Source organism: Lampetra planeri, chromosome 10 (genome assembly GCF_965212315.1).
Source record: "Lampetra planeri chromosome 10, kcLamPlan1.2.h2, whole genome shotgun sequence".
In the NCBI taxonomy this organism is placed as follows: Eukaryota; Metazoa; Chordata; class Hyperoartia; order Petromyzontiformes; family Petromyzontidae; genus Lampetra; species Lampetra planeri.
In genome coordinates, this window is record NC_136116.1 from 6,247,925 (window position 1) to 6,261,635 (window position 13,711).

The 13,711-nt window shown below is 49.7% G+C and overlaps 1 protein-coding gene across 4 annotated transcripts; it reads left to right on the top strand.

Annotated features, from left to right (window-relative positions):
- The first annotated feature begins 932 nt into the window (after window positions 1–932).
- On the top strand, window positions 933–7,881 carry C10H7orf57 (chromosome 10 C7orf57 homolog). Of its 4 annotated transcripts, none has more exons than XM_078598084.1 (8): window positions 933–1,058; window positions 1,902–1,963; window positions 2,862–3,014; window positions 3,547–3,649; window positions 4,056–4,215; window positions 4,997–5,100; window positions 5,542–5,748; window positions 6,543–7,881. In XM_078598084.1, the coding sequence occupies exons 2-8, from the start codon at window positions 1,933–1,935 to the stop codon at window positions 6,592–6,594; spliced, it is 810 nt and encodes a 269-aa protein (XP_078454210.1). In that variant the 5' UTR covers window positions 933–1,058; window positions 1,902–1,932; the 3' UTR covers window positions 6,595–7,881. The 4 variants fall into 4 exon arrangements, with proteins under 4 accessions (XP_078454210.1, XP_078454212.1, XP_078454211.1 ...); XM_078598086.1 differs by having other exon boundaries at window positions 2,865–3,014; XM_078598085.1 differs by having other exon boundaries at window positions 981–1,105.
- The last annotated feature ends 5,830 nt before the right edge of the window (window positions 7,882–13,711 follow it).

Consider the following 13,711-nt stretch of genomic DNA (forward strand, 5'->3'; position numbering starts at 1 on the left):
GCCCGCGCTCGGTGGCGCGAGAAGCCCCCCCCCCCACCTACACCCCCCCCCCCCACCAACAACCAACAACCGCCATTCGCCACTAAGTGGCGGTGACGTCACCACGACGCTTGTGCCAGGCCCACCACCTACCCCCCACCACATACAGCCCCCCACCTACACCACCCCCCCACCTACACCCCCACCACCACCTACACCCCCCCCACCAACAACCAACAACCGCCATTCGCCACTAAGTGGCGGTGACGTCACCACGACGCTTGTGCCAGGCCCACCACCTACCCCCCACCACATACAGCCCCCCACCTACACCACCCCCCCACCTACACCCCCACCACCACCTACACCCCCCACCACCAACAACCAACAACCGCCATTCGCGACTAAGTGGCGGTGACGTCACCACGACGCTTGTGCCAGGCCCACCACCTACCCCCCACCACATACAGCCCCCCACCTACACCCTCCCACCACATACACCCCACCACATACACCCCCCCACCTACACCCCCCACCTACACCCCCCCCCCACCTATACCCCCCCCACCTACACCCCCCACCACCTACACCCCCCCCCCACCACATACACCCCCCACCTACACCCCCCACCACCTACCCCCCCCTCACCACCTACCCCCCCACCACCTACACCCCCACCACCTACCCCCCCCTCACCACCTACCCCCCCCCTCACCACCTACCCCCCCCTCACCACCTACCCCCCACCACCTACACCCCCACCACCTACCCCCCCCTCACCACCTACCCCCCACCACCTACACCCCCCACCACCTAACTCCCCACCTACACCCTCCACCACCCCCCCCCCACCACCCCCCCAACCCCCCACACCACCCCCCCAACCCCCCCCCCCACCCACGCCACCCCCCACCCCCTCCCCCACCACAACCCACGCCGTCTCCACGGCAACCAGCGACGACAACACAGACGGTTGAGCGGTTCGAGACCACGAGTCGCAGGTTACAGATCCTCAGCAACCTTCTTCATCGCGTGCGACTTTCTCGCGTGCGACTTCATCGTGTCGACTTCCATCGCAGGCGAGTCGCCTTCACCACGCCAGTGGCTCTTGGCTCATCTGTCGGGGGCACGATTGATGTAAATGTTGTAACGCGGCAAAGCGATGTCGATGCGACAGACCGCGTTAACGTTGAGAGCGGCTGCGCGAACCCAACACATTTCACAGTCGTCAGAATCATGTACAGTGTGCTGTCGATGTTAGTGGCGACGTTTCGGGTGAATGGCCCTTCTTCAGAGCAGAGAGATATGCTGCAAAGCGTCGGGGATTTAGATTGGCATTAGTGCTGTAACGTTGTGCACATTGTAGAGTATATAAGGCACTATATATATACACTTAATTTACATAGCCGTGTGTAACTGCTTCGATTCCAGAAACAAGTGAGAAATTATCTGAACCGGTGCTGGGCCTCCCCTAGGTCGACTCAGCCTCAAATGAGTACCTGGTGCGATGTGTCAACATTACCACTGGGGGGACAAAGGCGGCCGGGCGTGGTGCTGGCCTCTCACCATCCGTCTCTTAAGGCTATATGGGGGGGTCTTTGCATTTGTGTGAGTGTGATTGTGAATATATATTATATCGACATGTGTGTGCATGCATGTTACAATTATGTAATGTGTGGAGTTTTGAAGATGATCAATTGGGTGTTTGCAATAATTGCGCAACGGATTGGCAGCCAAGTAAACCATCAGAGAAGATGACCACCTGAGAGATGGAGCCATGAATCGTGTGGTATGGATGTGCTAGGTGGTATCATCGCCTGATCGCGAGAGATGTCGGTGCTGGGGGCTTGGGGAGGCCTTCATCCAGCAGTGGATTGACCATGGATGATGCATAGTAATTGCGTGCTGTGTGTGTGTTACAGATCCGTGTGTGTTACAGATCCGTGAGTGTTCATGATGCCTGCAGAGCGGTCACAGAATGCAGGTTAGACATCTTCGCAGCACCTGTGACATGGTCAAACACTTTTAATAAACTTTTGACGTAATAATAAGGGTTTCCCCCTTTTTTCTGGCAACAAAACTGAAACCTTTTTACAAGGATTCATGTCTGCATTAACCACAATACTTGCAGTCAAAATGCAAACAAAAACATACTATGATAATATATGCATTGTCCTTGAAACTGATTGGTCCACACCAAGGGACGGCTTTCTTTAAAACTTTTGACGCCTTAAAGTTCATCTTATGGAGGGTTGCCAGTGTATTGTTGATGCATTACGCCCCAGGTGTGGCCAGGACGGCATGCTTGTAACCCAACAGCTCATTGAGCTCATTCATGTGAGACACTCTTTGCAGTGATGTTGAAAATCTGTGCAGTTTGAGTGCCTTCCCAGAGTACTTATCGGTGTTCTCCGGTTGCAACCGTCTCTTGCCGCATGAAAATAAGTACTCCTAAAGAAACTGACCAAGCATTCAAAGCAGGACCCTCCAGACAAAAAAAAAACTCTACAGACTCAGTGAAGCTTTACTGAGTAAACAAATTACTGTTTTTCATGCACACTCTCCAGCAATGCTACTGCAGCATGAATACAAACCTAACCGCCAGTGGCGTAGTCATCGAGTGTGAAGGCGATGACGGAAGGGCCCACATGCCAAACTACAAAGACGGGGGGAAATTGGACAGGAGGGGGGCTCATTTAATTAATTACGCCAGGGCCCATGCCAACCACGCCACACCACTGATAGCCACTGTCGGATGCAGAGCACGGTGGAGCTGTGGTCGCGTTGTCTTCCTCTTCTCTCGGCCCCCTCGAGCAACTGCCACTACCATCACCAACCCTCACCACCAACCTAACTTGTGTTGTGCCCCCCCCCCCCCCAAGCAGGTAGAAGTGAGTTATCGCTGGGTGCCATCGGTGGGATTGACGACCCAGAGGCAGGAGCACAGGATCTTGGAGTCGTGAGGCACAGGCGCGGGCCCATCGGGGAACCCGAATCCGATTACGTGAAGCTGGCAAGGCAAGGCGGCCAGCGCGGTGAGCGTCAAGGTTCAGGTGGCAAACGGGGCCCATTTATAATGGTGCCACGGCAGAGGCTTATTTGTCATTTCCCTCGTGTGCTGCATGGCCACCTTAAATATGTGCAACTTCAGCAAAGGTTGATGTCTCGTGGTGCACTCAGGAAACGTTTGGTGGGATCACTCATTTGCCGTTACTCCTCATTTGTGAGGTGACCAGCAGATGGCAGTACAGCAAAGTGGGTTCATTAATGAATGTGTACAGACCATTGAGAGTTGTCCTCTCAGATGTATCGGCATTCCCTGGATGCAATTCCTCCAACATGCAAAATTATATTTCAAATGGATTTGGCCAGACATCGTATTGCAGGGCCCTTCTTTAAGAGTCTTGAGACTAATTGGAGATTATCTAAGTAAATAGGGAGTGGCATTAGTCGCCACTGCTTGTTTGATATACGACATAATTATCGAAAAATAACCAAAAAAATCTATATAATAGCAGAGTTAATCGTGAAATTGTATTGCTACTTTGCTACTCTCATTGGCCACAGATCTGCTCAAGATGCCGGACAACTCAGGAGAGGCTGACCCATCCGTTCCATACAACCGGCCGGGCTGGCTGAATCATAACCCGCCAACTCGCAGTGGACAGGAGTAAGATAAGATTATGAACAAGTTAGGAAAAATGACGAGTACCCAAGCATAAAATGTATTTGTGTATTGGCAAATATCCCTTTGTTTTAGTGTTAGTCGATAAGTTGGGAAAACCTTTTATCATGGCCAGTTGTCATGGTAAGTCCCTAATATCATGACACTTTATACTGCAGGTTGGCTCACATTATCTTTACGAGATTTATAGTTCTTAATTCATCACGTGGTTTGTGATCGAATATATATTTCCAGGCCACTGTGTTGTGACATTTTGATGTTGGGATTTTAAAAGCCTAATTGCTGGGTCACAATTGTATCCATGGCTGTACAATGTATTACATTTTCCACATAAAACGGGATCGTTGCTAAATAGGTTGCATACTTTTGTCTTGTTTTTTTGTTTGTTTAGAACATCCGTAACTGCCAGGGCAATGGGAATCCCTGCGCAGGAGAATCTGAACTGGAGTGACATCAAGGCCAAGTACATGACGAGGGAGGCGCCTTTTGCCACCGACCCTGTGTCTCTGCGTCAGCAGACGCCAGGCGCGGATAAGCTAACGACTCACGGGGTATGGGAGGTTGTATTATATTATTTGGTGTTAGATAAACGTCCAAATGGTACTAAATATTGCCTGCAAATTGCCCAATTGGGAATACACTGCAGCAGCAATATCACCCCCTACTGTGAAAACTTGGCAGGACCCTCCCGTGAGGCTTTCCTGGGTGAACAAGAGCGATAACAAAATAAATAATAAACTCATTAATAGAATCAGCGCTGAATAGCTGTAATTGTTTTAGTCAATTGAAGTAAATACGGATGAGCTATAAATAGTGCTGTCATTTGAGTAAATATTAATGCAAAGTCATGTTGGAAGCATAGTATTTAAAAAACACACATGGATGTGATTGACAGAACTGGTGAGTACCGTTTAAACTTGGCAGAGTGTACATTGGGTGCATTACAACGTGTGTTGTACAAAGATCGACACCGGTCAGACTTAGATGACTATCCACCAACATGTGAATTAAACTAGTCTCTGTCACGTTCTGTAAACAATGAGGAACTCTTTAAACAGAAGAATTACTGCACACTGGAAAATAAATACACCCAAAGAGTGACTTCAAAGACAATCTTAGGTGGTCTAAAACAAGGCTGTGTGCACTAAACATGCAGCATGGTGATGTCACGTGACACGCACGTTATCATGGGAAAACTGAGCTTATGGTCACAAACATCACCCATTGCTGTCGAGAAATTAACACGTGAATCATACACATGAATCATACACACGGGTGTGCAGTGTTACGTTTGGAAGTAATGCAGGGTTCGTTCTGTCTGTGATGCCAAAGGTTGGAAGTGCCAATGAAAGGAGTGGGAGCATCAGCTCCATTCCGGAGAATACAGTCTCAACAACACATGCATTCGAGGGGAAACCACCTCCCCTGAAATCCAAGTAAGATTGGGATGATAAAGTGAAATGTGAGTGAGAGAAACAAAACTGCAGCACCGTTATTACCGTAAACTCTGCCTTCAATCAATGGACACACTGCAGCGATAAGCAATGCTCAATGCTCAGCTGAGCATGGGCCCGAGCTGCACATTGGCATTTGCCAAAAAAAACGTGTCAAACAAATCGCCAAAGTCAACGGATAAATCTCCAAGGTGGTGTTTAAGCCATTTTGTCCAGCAGCGTTGTCGCTATTAAGTGTGCAGGCGGTACAAATAGACCAGGACTCACAAGCCGGAAGGGCTCAGGCCCTGGGCTATGAAGTAGGGGGGAGTGAAATTGGACAGGATGCTCTATTTCGGCCCCTGCACCATGACCCATGCCAACCATGCCATGTCACTGTTGTCAAGACGTAAACCTCGCCATTTGACTTGTCTTGCTTTGTAGTGCCATGCCCAGACGGCAGAGAGAGGAGACCAACATGTGGACGCTGATGAGTTTTGGCTACACGGGTGACTCGGCTCCGCACCAGAGCGTTGCGAAGGAGTCGGAAGCCCTTTCGTCCCAGGGTGGAAACACGGAGCGACCGTGGGCCACCGATCCAGCCTCCCCCAAGGGAGCGGAGCAGGCCAAGGGTGACGATGATCTCAAGAGGTGCGTATACAAGGCAGGTGTTGGTACAGGATGGTACAAGAGCTGGAGTGCCAATAATGAGGCCACGAGAGGAAGCGGGTGGTGGCATTTTCTTCTCACGAACGGTGGGGATGGAATAAATGCCAGGTACCTGCTTGTCTGCATGAGTGAATGAGAAGGTGTTAGGATTCTAACTTTTAATTGTGCTGAGAGAGAAATTATTCCATTCATGCCTAGATTTTATTTTATATTACTGCTTTTGCACAATTACTTATATCGGAGTGACTTAATAATATACAACATGAAGCTTAGGTTAAATATATTTTACTGGTAGGAACCTAGTTACACCAGCCCACAGGGGATTATTGTGTCCGTCGTGCAGGGAGGGGCTGGGTGGGGAGGGAGGGGCTGGGTGGGGAGGGGCTGGGTGGGGAGGGTGGGGCTGGGTGGGGAGGGGCTGGGTGGGGAGGATGGGGCTGGGTGGGGGGTGGGGCTGGGTGGGGAGGGGCTGGTCACCCCGTGGTGCCCTTATAAAACTCAACGTTTAACCTACTCACGCCGGCTTGTGCCCGCCCTCACAGTCGGGCATATTTGCAGAATACACCACGCCGCCGTTGACCCTGGCCATTGACCGAGCAACCCAACGTTCCTACCAGCTCCCTCCGCAGGAATATGTTACAGGAAAACTGCAACTCGGAGTCACACTTCCGTCTTTATAATGCTTTGCTAAGTATTCACGTCACGTGCAGTGTGTGATGCTGCGACGTACATTGTGCTCTTGTGCTCACATTCGCGTCTTCCTTTGTGTCAAGCAGGAATGACTTGGTGAAGAGATATGGGAGCCGCAGTGCCGGGCCCACATTCTAAGCTACACGACTCCCAGCTCCATGGCAGACGGAGCTGTCCCCCCGACCTGCATTCCTTGCGCCACGTAGCGACCATACATGCCGCATTGGGACTGCGCGCTCGCTCCAGGTTGTGTTGTGTTTATGAGCGAGCCCCCTTTCGAGGCAGTGTGAGGCTTTTTACCGGCAGGCGGGGCTAGAGCACAACTTTACGGCACCTTGTCTGTGTGGCCGTCTTCACATGACTTGGCTTACGAAGGTACGGAGGTAATGAATAAAACAACACCCCACGTGCTAATCCTTCAGGTGGAATTAATCATCCCGCCGGTCGGATGAAACACCGAACACACATGTATACGCGCGTGCCTTGTTAATGCACCACTTCCCGAATGAAACACATGACGTGCTGAACCCGTAATGCACGTGGAATAACTTTCGATGGGATGGGCAAATTTTATGGGTGAAAAATGTTCCATTTATCCAGAAGACCGCATCTATCAGACAATGATGATGTAATAGAGTGCACGTAACGATGTTGATAAGTCACAATATTCAACAAACAAAAAAGTAGCTAAACCAGTGTGACCTCTCCACCCGAAGTGACCTCGCCTAGAATGTTTTTGGAAAGTGGAAATCTTTGTTGGATATAGGCACCAGCTTTGCCATCTGCTCAGAGCACTTATCGGTTCACGCTAGCACACCCAGTTGCGCGCAGCACCCAAGCGTGACTGCACACAGGTTTCTTAACTCAACAACGTTGTTTCCATGGTCATTGTGCTTGTTTAAAGGTGCTAATAAAATTGTCCAACTCATTTCATGGCACGCGCCATTGGCACCGTAAGACATCATGTTAAAACGCGTTGAGTTGCTTAGGATAACTTTATTCAATTTCATCACCAATACCCACGCAAAGCATTTAATTACATTTCTGAGTTAAGCACACGCGTGTTTTTTTAGGTGGCAGGTGAAAACTATTTGGGGGGCAGATAAAATTTATTTTGAAAATTAAATGTCCAAAAATCGAGAGTGCGAGGTTGTCGCAAGCCGGACCGCGTGGTTAGAGGCTGTGTGAATGCTGGAGCTGGTGAACGGGTTCGAGGGGGCTCAAGCCTTGGTAGCTTGTTAGCCACTTTGCCACCTATGGATGTTATGACAAATACTGTACGACATATGCTGTAAAATATTTAATGTTAAATTTTTTTTTAATCAAAGATTTTTAAAGCTATGTTTAGTATGTTACTGTATAACACAACTATAACAACAAGTATGTTACGTTAAAAAGTCCAAAAATAAAATGTATGCAAATACCGCGACGTGTGAAGTCTTGTTTTGATATATAGAAACCACTAAGTTTTATATTGTTATAGAGCCACGTTATTAAATGTTGAGGCAATCCCATTAAAATATAAATACAAACATTTACTGCATTGCCAGTGTTGTACAACGTTTTAAAAGCGTATCATTAACACTGCCTGGCAAAAAATAGATTTCATTCGGCAAAGATGTTGGGCACTTGACTCTCGGAGCAAAATGTATTGTTTATGAGACGTAGCCATAGAATGTTATCTTTTACTATATATGCATATCGGGGCAGTGTGTGCATTGTTGTCCAACACCAGTTGTAAAGCTAGCTCTGATTGCCGATCAACAAACGCGAGGCTTGCCCCGTGGCTGGATGAAGAGGCTGATTGAAGTGATTTCAAGAGTAGTTCCATGACTGACGCCATCGTCTGAAGCCGTTCTCTGACACGAGGTAGTTGGGCACTGCCCGCGACCACAACGTTACAAATAGATGTCACAGCATTTCATTGTGCGGTGCCGCGACGTGACACACCGATATAGCATCGTATCAACGCCCAGTAATTGGCTGAAAAACACATCTGGACATATATGCACCACCTTGTTTGCAGATTGCGTCGCGCTGCGAGATGCAGTTTGCACGAATGACGTTACTATCTAGGCGTTCATTATGATTATCATAGGCGGAGTTTGACTTCTATATTTGGGGGCGGGTAGCAGGAGTTTGCTTTGTCCCTTACATTTGGAATCGAGGGAGAATATAATTTATTCTCTTAATTGTAAACTACTGAAAATAAATTAAGGTGTCCAGTTTGGGGGAGTGCGTTGCTCCCACGTGCCCCCCCCCACCACAACTCCACCCACGATTATTATCATATAATTAGAATACGTAATTTTACAGCACAATTTTAGGATATAACGGCGACAAAGAAGACAATTGTACGAGACGAAGCCAAACAAAGCATTGTCATCCCGTGGGGGTCGCGCCGCCCGAGGGGATGGGGTTGGTGGTGGGGGGTGGTGATGGGGGGTGGTGATGGTGGTGGGGGGTGGTGATGGTGGTGGGGGTTGGTGGTGGTGGGGGTTGGTGGTGGTGGGGGGTGGTGATGGTGGTGGGGGTGGTGATGGTGGTGGTGGGGGTTGGTGGTGGTGGGGCGGGGGTGATGGTGGTGGGGGGTGGTGTGATGGTGGGGGGGGGGTTGGTGGTGGTGGGGTGGTGATGGTGGGGGGGGGTTGGTGGTGGTTGGGTGAGTAGCACAGGGGGCGGGTAGGCGTCGGGCCGTGATGAATGCCCCCCCACGTACCTGCCCCACTGAGAAGGAGCCGCCGTGACCAAAGGTGGGGAACAAGAGGCCGTGATGGATTTGCGAAACCACGCGGCGTCTTAGCGTGCTCGCTGGAATGTGCGGGCCCCCCCCCCCTCTTTTCAGTTTACGTTCAGTTCAACCCCAATTCTAACGGATTCTGCAAATGATGAGAAGAAGTTCGATCGTATGGAGGCTGGACAGACACCAGTAATGTACACGCTGCATCATCACGTGAGTTTGTGTGTGCAGAATAGACACAGTAAACTTCATGCACACGTGAAATGGCACACTATGTCTACAGTATTATTCGATTATAAGACCCCCCCCCCCCCCACCTATTATAAAGCAAGAGTTTCAAGTGCGTGTTCTTATAATCCGGTAGGTGAAGTGCGTTACCGAGCGCTTAACTCAATTGACACCCCATCCGCACTTTCGGGGTTCCGTCTTCCTCCAAAGCAGCTTCTTGTGGTCCGGATAATACGGGATAACGTTTAATTTGATTGACGCACGGTCGTTGGTGATGCAGCCTAGTTTTAAAGCCACGTGTACTGAATGCAATAGACCCACGGCAAGTGGCGACTGATATTCGAATGGGTCTGGCCCAGCTTCTTCCAGTCACAAACCCGAAACTGACCAGCGTGTTGAAGTAGATGGTCACGACGTGGGGAGGAGGGCTTTCGTCCTACAGTGGTGTTTGATGTAGGGTTGCAAGTTATATATTCGTAAACGTTACATATATAATATGATGAACAGCTCTCAGCCATTGTGCATTATGCAAAATCATGAGCGTTTACTAAATACCCGTATCGTGGTCCTCTGGTCTTACGTGACACGTCAAATAAGTTTTGAGCAAATAACTTCAGCAAGTGAGAGACAACTGCGGACCCGTTTTTGTCTTCGTTAGGACTCATCAGCACAGTTTAGTCACCAATGTTTAACGCTGCAAAGTCTGCCTCTGGGAACCATATGGAGGGTCCCGACTTCTCTACACGATGGGGCCCGTAAACGTGGCCCAAGTAAACAATCACATCTGTAAATGACAAGAAACCCAATCACAACGGAAACATTGCACGGCTCGGAAAACCATGCGTTGCTTCTTTGTGCGCGTGTGTTGTTTCGAAATTCACTCAAGACTGGCAATTCCACGCTTCCTATCATCATAGTTAAACAATATTCGCCAGTTATCCACAGTAAAATCATGAATTTGCTTGGGACAACAATCTCATCATACCGGTCACGGTTATATTACCAATCTGACCAAAGGGGCACCGAATACGCGTGGGTTTCTTCTCCGTTGGAAAGTTTTCTGGAGCTCTGAGTAATTATTACTGACACAAAGCGCAAATTCTGCCCAAGTTAGAAAACTGTTGCTGTTATTTGGGGTCGGGTACCAATTTCTTACCACACCGTATTGGACAGGATTCAATGTTAAGCAGTTGTGTTGATCGAGCATCCATCACTCACTAATGCACTGAAGTCACTCGCTCACCGCCGACCTGTTACCTCCCTGTCACTCTTGCCGTGGTTACTTTCTCCACGAACTGAACTCATTGATTCATCCACCAATGTTGAGGACTTGGTCTACCAGATTGAATGTTTCGTCTCATCCTTACTCTGTTCCAACCACCACGAACCGCACTGCAGGGCACGACGCTTCCCTTGCTGGGTCTTCCCTCCCACCGCTGAGACGTTTGAATTCCATCCCCGCCGTATTTTGTCCCAAGTTATTTTATAACTTTGCTCAATTTCGCACCTCTGATTAACACGGTTGGCTACGTGCGGTGCGAAAGAAGTTCGTACGTGTTTATTCTTACCTCTAACACCGTTGATACTAAAACAAACATGCAATGTAACTGGTGTGTTAGCCAAACATCCCATTGCCGAAAGAGGAGCTCCGCATTACTCAATTGCTCATTAAAGATAGCAACATTGCCCCCTACTGCGAAATATTGGCAGGACCCTCCTGAAAGGGAGTTGAGACTCAGGCGCTCATGTGTGAATACAGTACGCATATTCAGAATGATGATAGTGCTACTTATTGCTGGTCGTTTGATGTTTTAGGCCAGTGCTCAGCAACTGTGTTACAACATTTTAAATCAATGGAACATGTATACAGACAGCAGCCGTTCTCCACGAAATAGCGGTGATGTCACCACGGCGCTTGTGCCAGGCTAGGTTCACCTTGAGTCTACGTGAACAATCGAAGGCTCGTTGCTGGCAGGGGGTCCACGGAACAGACCCAGGTGCCACGGGGTTGACTCGCTGAGATGTCTGTCACAAACGCCCAGACACACGCATGAGTTCAAACCCGTGACCAAGCGCTTCGTTTCTGCTGCTGCTGCTGCCCTTTGAAATCGCGTAATGTCCGGGCGCTAATGTGTCTGTCCTGGCTTTGGATATCCGTGCCGGCGGCAGTGGAGGCATTTGTGTGATGGAGGAAGGGGGGGAGGAGGAGGAGATGGGTGTGCATGGGGGGCAGGGTGACGAGAGGGAGTGCAGGGAGGATGGAGGTCGCGTTGGGAGTGGGGGTGGTGGGAGAGAGGAGGAGGAGGGAGAGGAGGAGTGAGCTTTCTGGGTGAAAGCGTGGCGCGGACGGGAGGAGGACGGGATCTCACAGTGGGTGGACGGGGTGGGCTGGCTGGTAGGGAGGGGGGTGGTGATGGTAGTGGTGGTAGTTGTGGGCAGGGGGGTTGTTCACTGCGGGGAAGGGTATATGTCAACTCGGAGCAGTTTGAGAAGTTTGCAAAGGCGGAGTGGCAGCGATATTAAAAGCGACTGGTCGGTGGAAGTACTTTGTAGAGAGTGCTCCCATACCGGAGAGCGTTTCGGACCAAGCTACAAACTCCACGTGTCGCGCTCGGCACACGGGGGTGCGTGCGAGCGCCGTGAGTTATGAGGATTATCACTGCTGCCAGTGCTGCGCGTGGCTCTGTGTAGAAGCGGGCGGTGGGTTTTGTGTGTGGCTCTGTGTGTGTGTGGCTCTCTGTGTGTGGCTCTGTGTGGCTCTGTGTGTGTATGTCTCTGTGTGTGTGTCTCTGTGTGTGTGTGTGTCTCTGTGTGTGTGTGGCTCTGTGTGTGTGTGGCTCTGTGTGTGTGTGGTGGCTCTGTGTGTGTGTGGCTCTGTGTGTGTGCGTGTCTGCAATGCGAGAGGCACAGCGAGAGAGTGCCGTGCGAGACACCGCGTGCTAGGGGATGAGGATCAATGAGTGCGCTCATTGAGTCTAGCCAAGTGCTTGAAGTTTGCTGCGGCTGAGGCATTGGGAGAGAGAAGAAGGGGTTTTATGGTGGTGGAGTTGCCGGTGTGGTTGGCTCCTCTTTTCCTCCGCCACGTCCATCATCATCATATTCTTCGTCGTCGTTTGCAGTGCCCACGAGGAGGGGACAGGTAAGGCACCATTGCCACCATCAACCACATCGCAAGCTCCACGCTCACACCGCGTTCATCATTGACACAGAACATATACATTTCGTAAAAAAAAAAATCGAGTTTTGTATCTGAGCAAAGTAACTCGTTTGGGTCTGCTGGGAGGATATTGTGATAATCGTCAGCGTGATTTATACGCAGTCGCGTTGAAGTATGATGATTAAATTGATAATTCATCACCAGACTGATGATGGTTCTGATCTTCGTGCCTTGTTGCAATATAAACAACTCGTTAAATAAAAGACCCCGCTGTGCTCCAACTTGCCTCGTCAGTGCTCCGCTTCCCATCTAAGTAGACCAACGTTTCGGGCAATGACTCTTTGTCAGAACAGAGAGAAAGAGAGAGAGGGGGGAAATATCGACATAGTCTGACTCGCGGTTCTGAGCTCACTATTTATTTACACTCGCGGTGCCTTTGTTGCTGCTGCCCACGTTTAGCGACGGGGTTAGGCGGTGGGGGGGGGATGTGTTGAGTAACAAAGGGACGTGCCGTGTTGGGGAGGGGGGGGCGGTGTGTGCTTGTTTCTGTTTTTTTTGTCACTTTTCTGAGTGTCACAATGGGGCTATGTAAATGCGAGGGAAGCGCCGAGCTCACTGCGGAGTCCATTAAGTGGCTGACGTGAAGGGGACATCGGTGTGGAAGCAAGAGACGGGTGAGGGGGCCCCGGGCGCCGAATCTATGGATGTCCAATGATCCATCCCCGTTCCATCATCCCCACCCGGGGCTTCACTCTGTGAAGTTGCAGAGCCACCCCGACCACAGTTGGACTGTCGTCGTCGTCTCGAGCCCTGTGTCAGCCGGCCTGCCCGCCCTTGTTTGTATCCGGATGAAGAGATTTGCAGATATCGATTCCAACATTGGTGGGATGATACAACAAATAGCGTCTAAAATATAGTTGCCGGATATTATCTTGTTTCGACGTTGTGAGTACTGTGATTTTATCTTTTTTATATCACATTCTGTAAATTGATGTTGAAATGATGGCTTGTGTAATGGTTTAAATGTCATTTTTTAAAATATATAACTGATATTTTGATAAAACGAAATTGATAATGATTAAGTGTGTATCATTTAAATAGTTTAACACGTAGGCTTTCGCGACCAATAT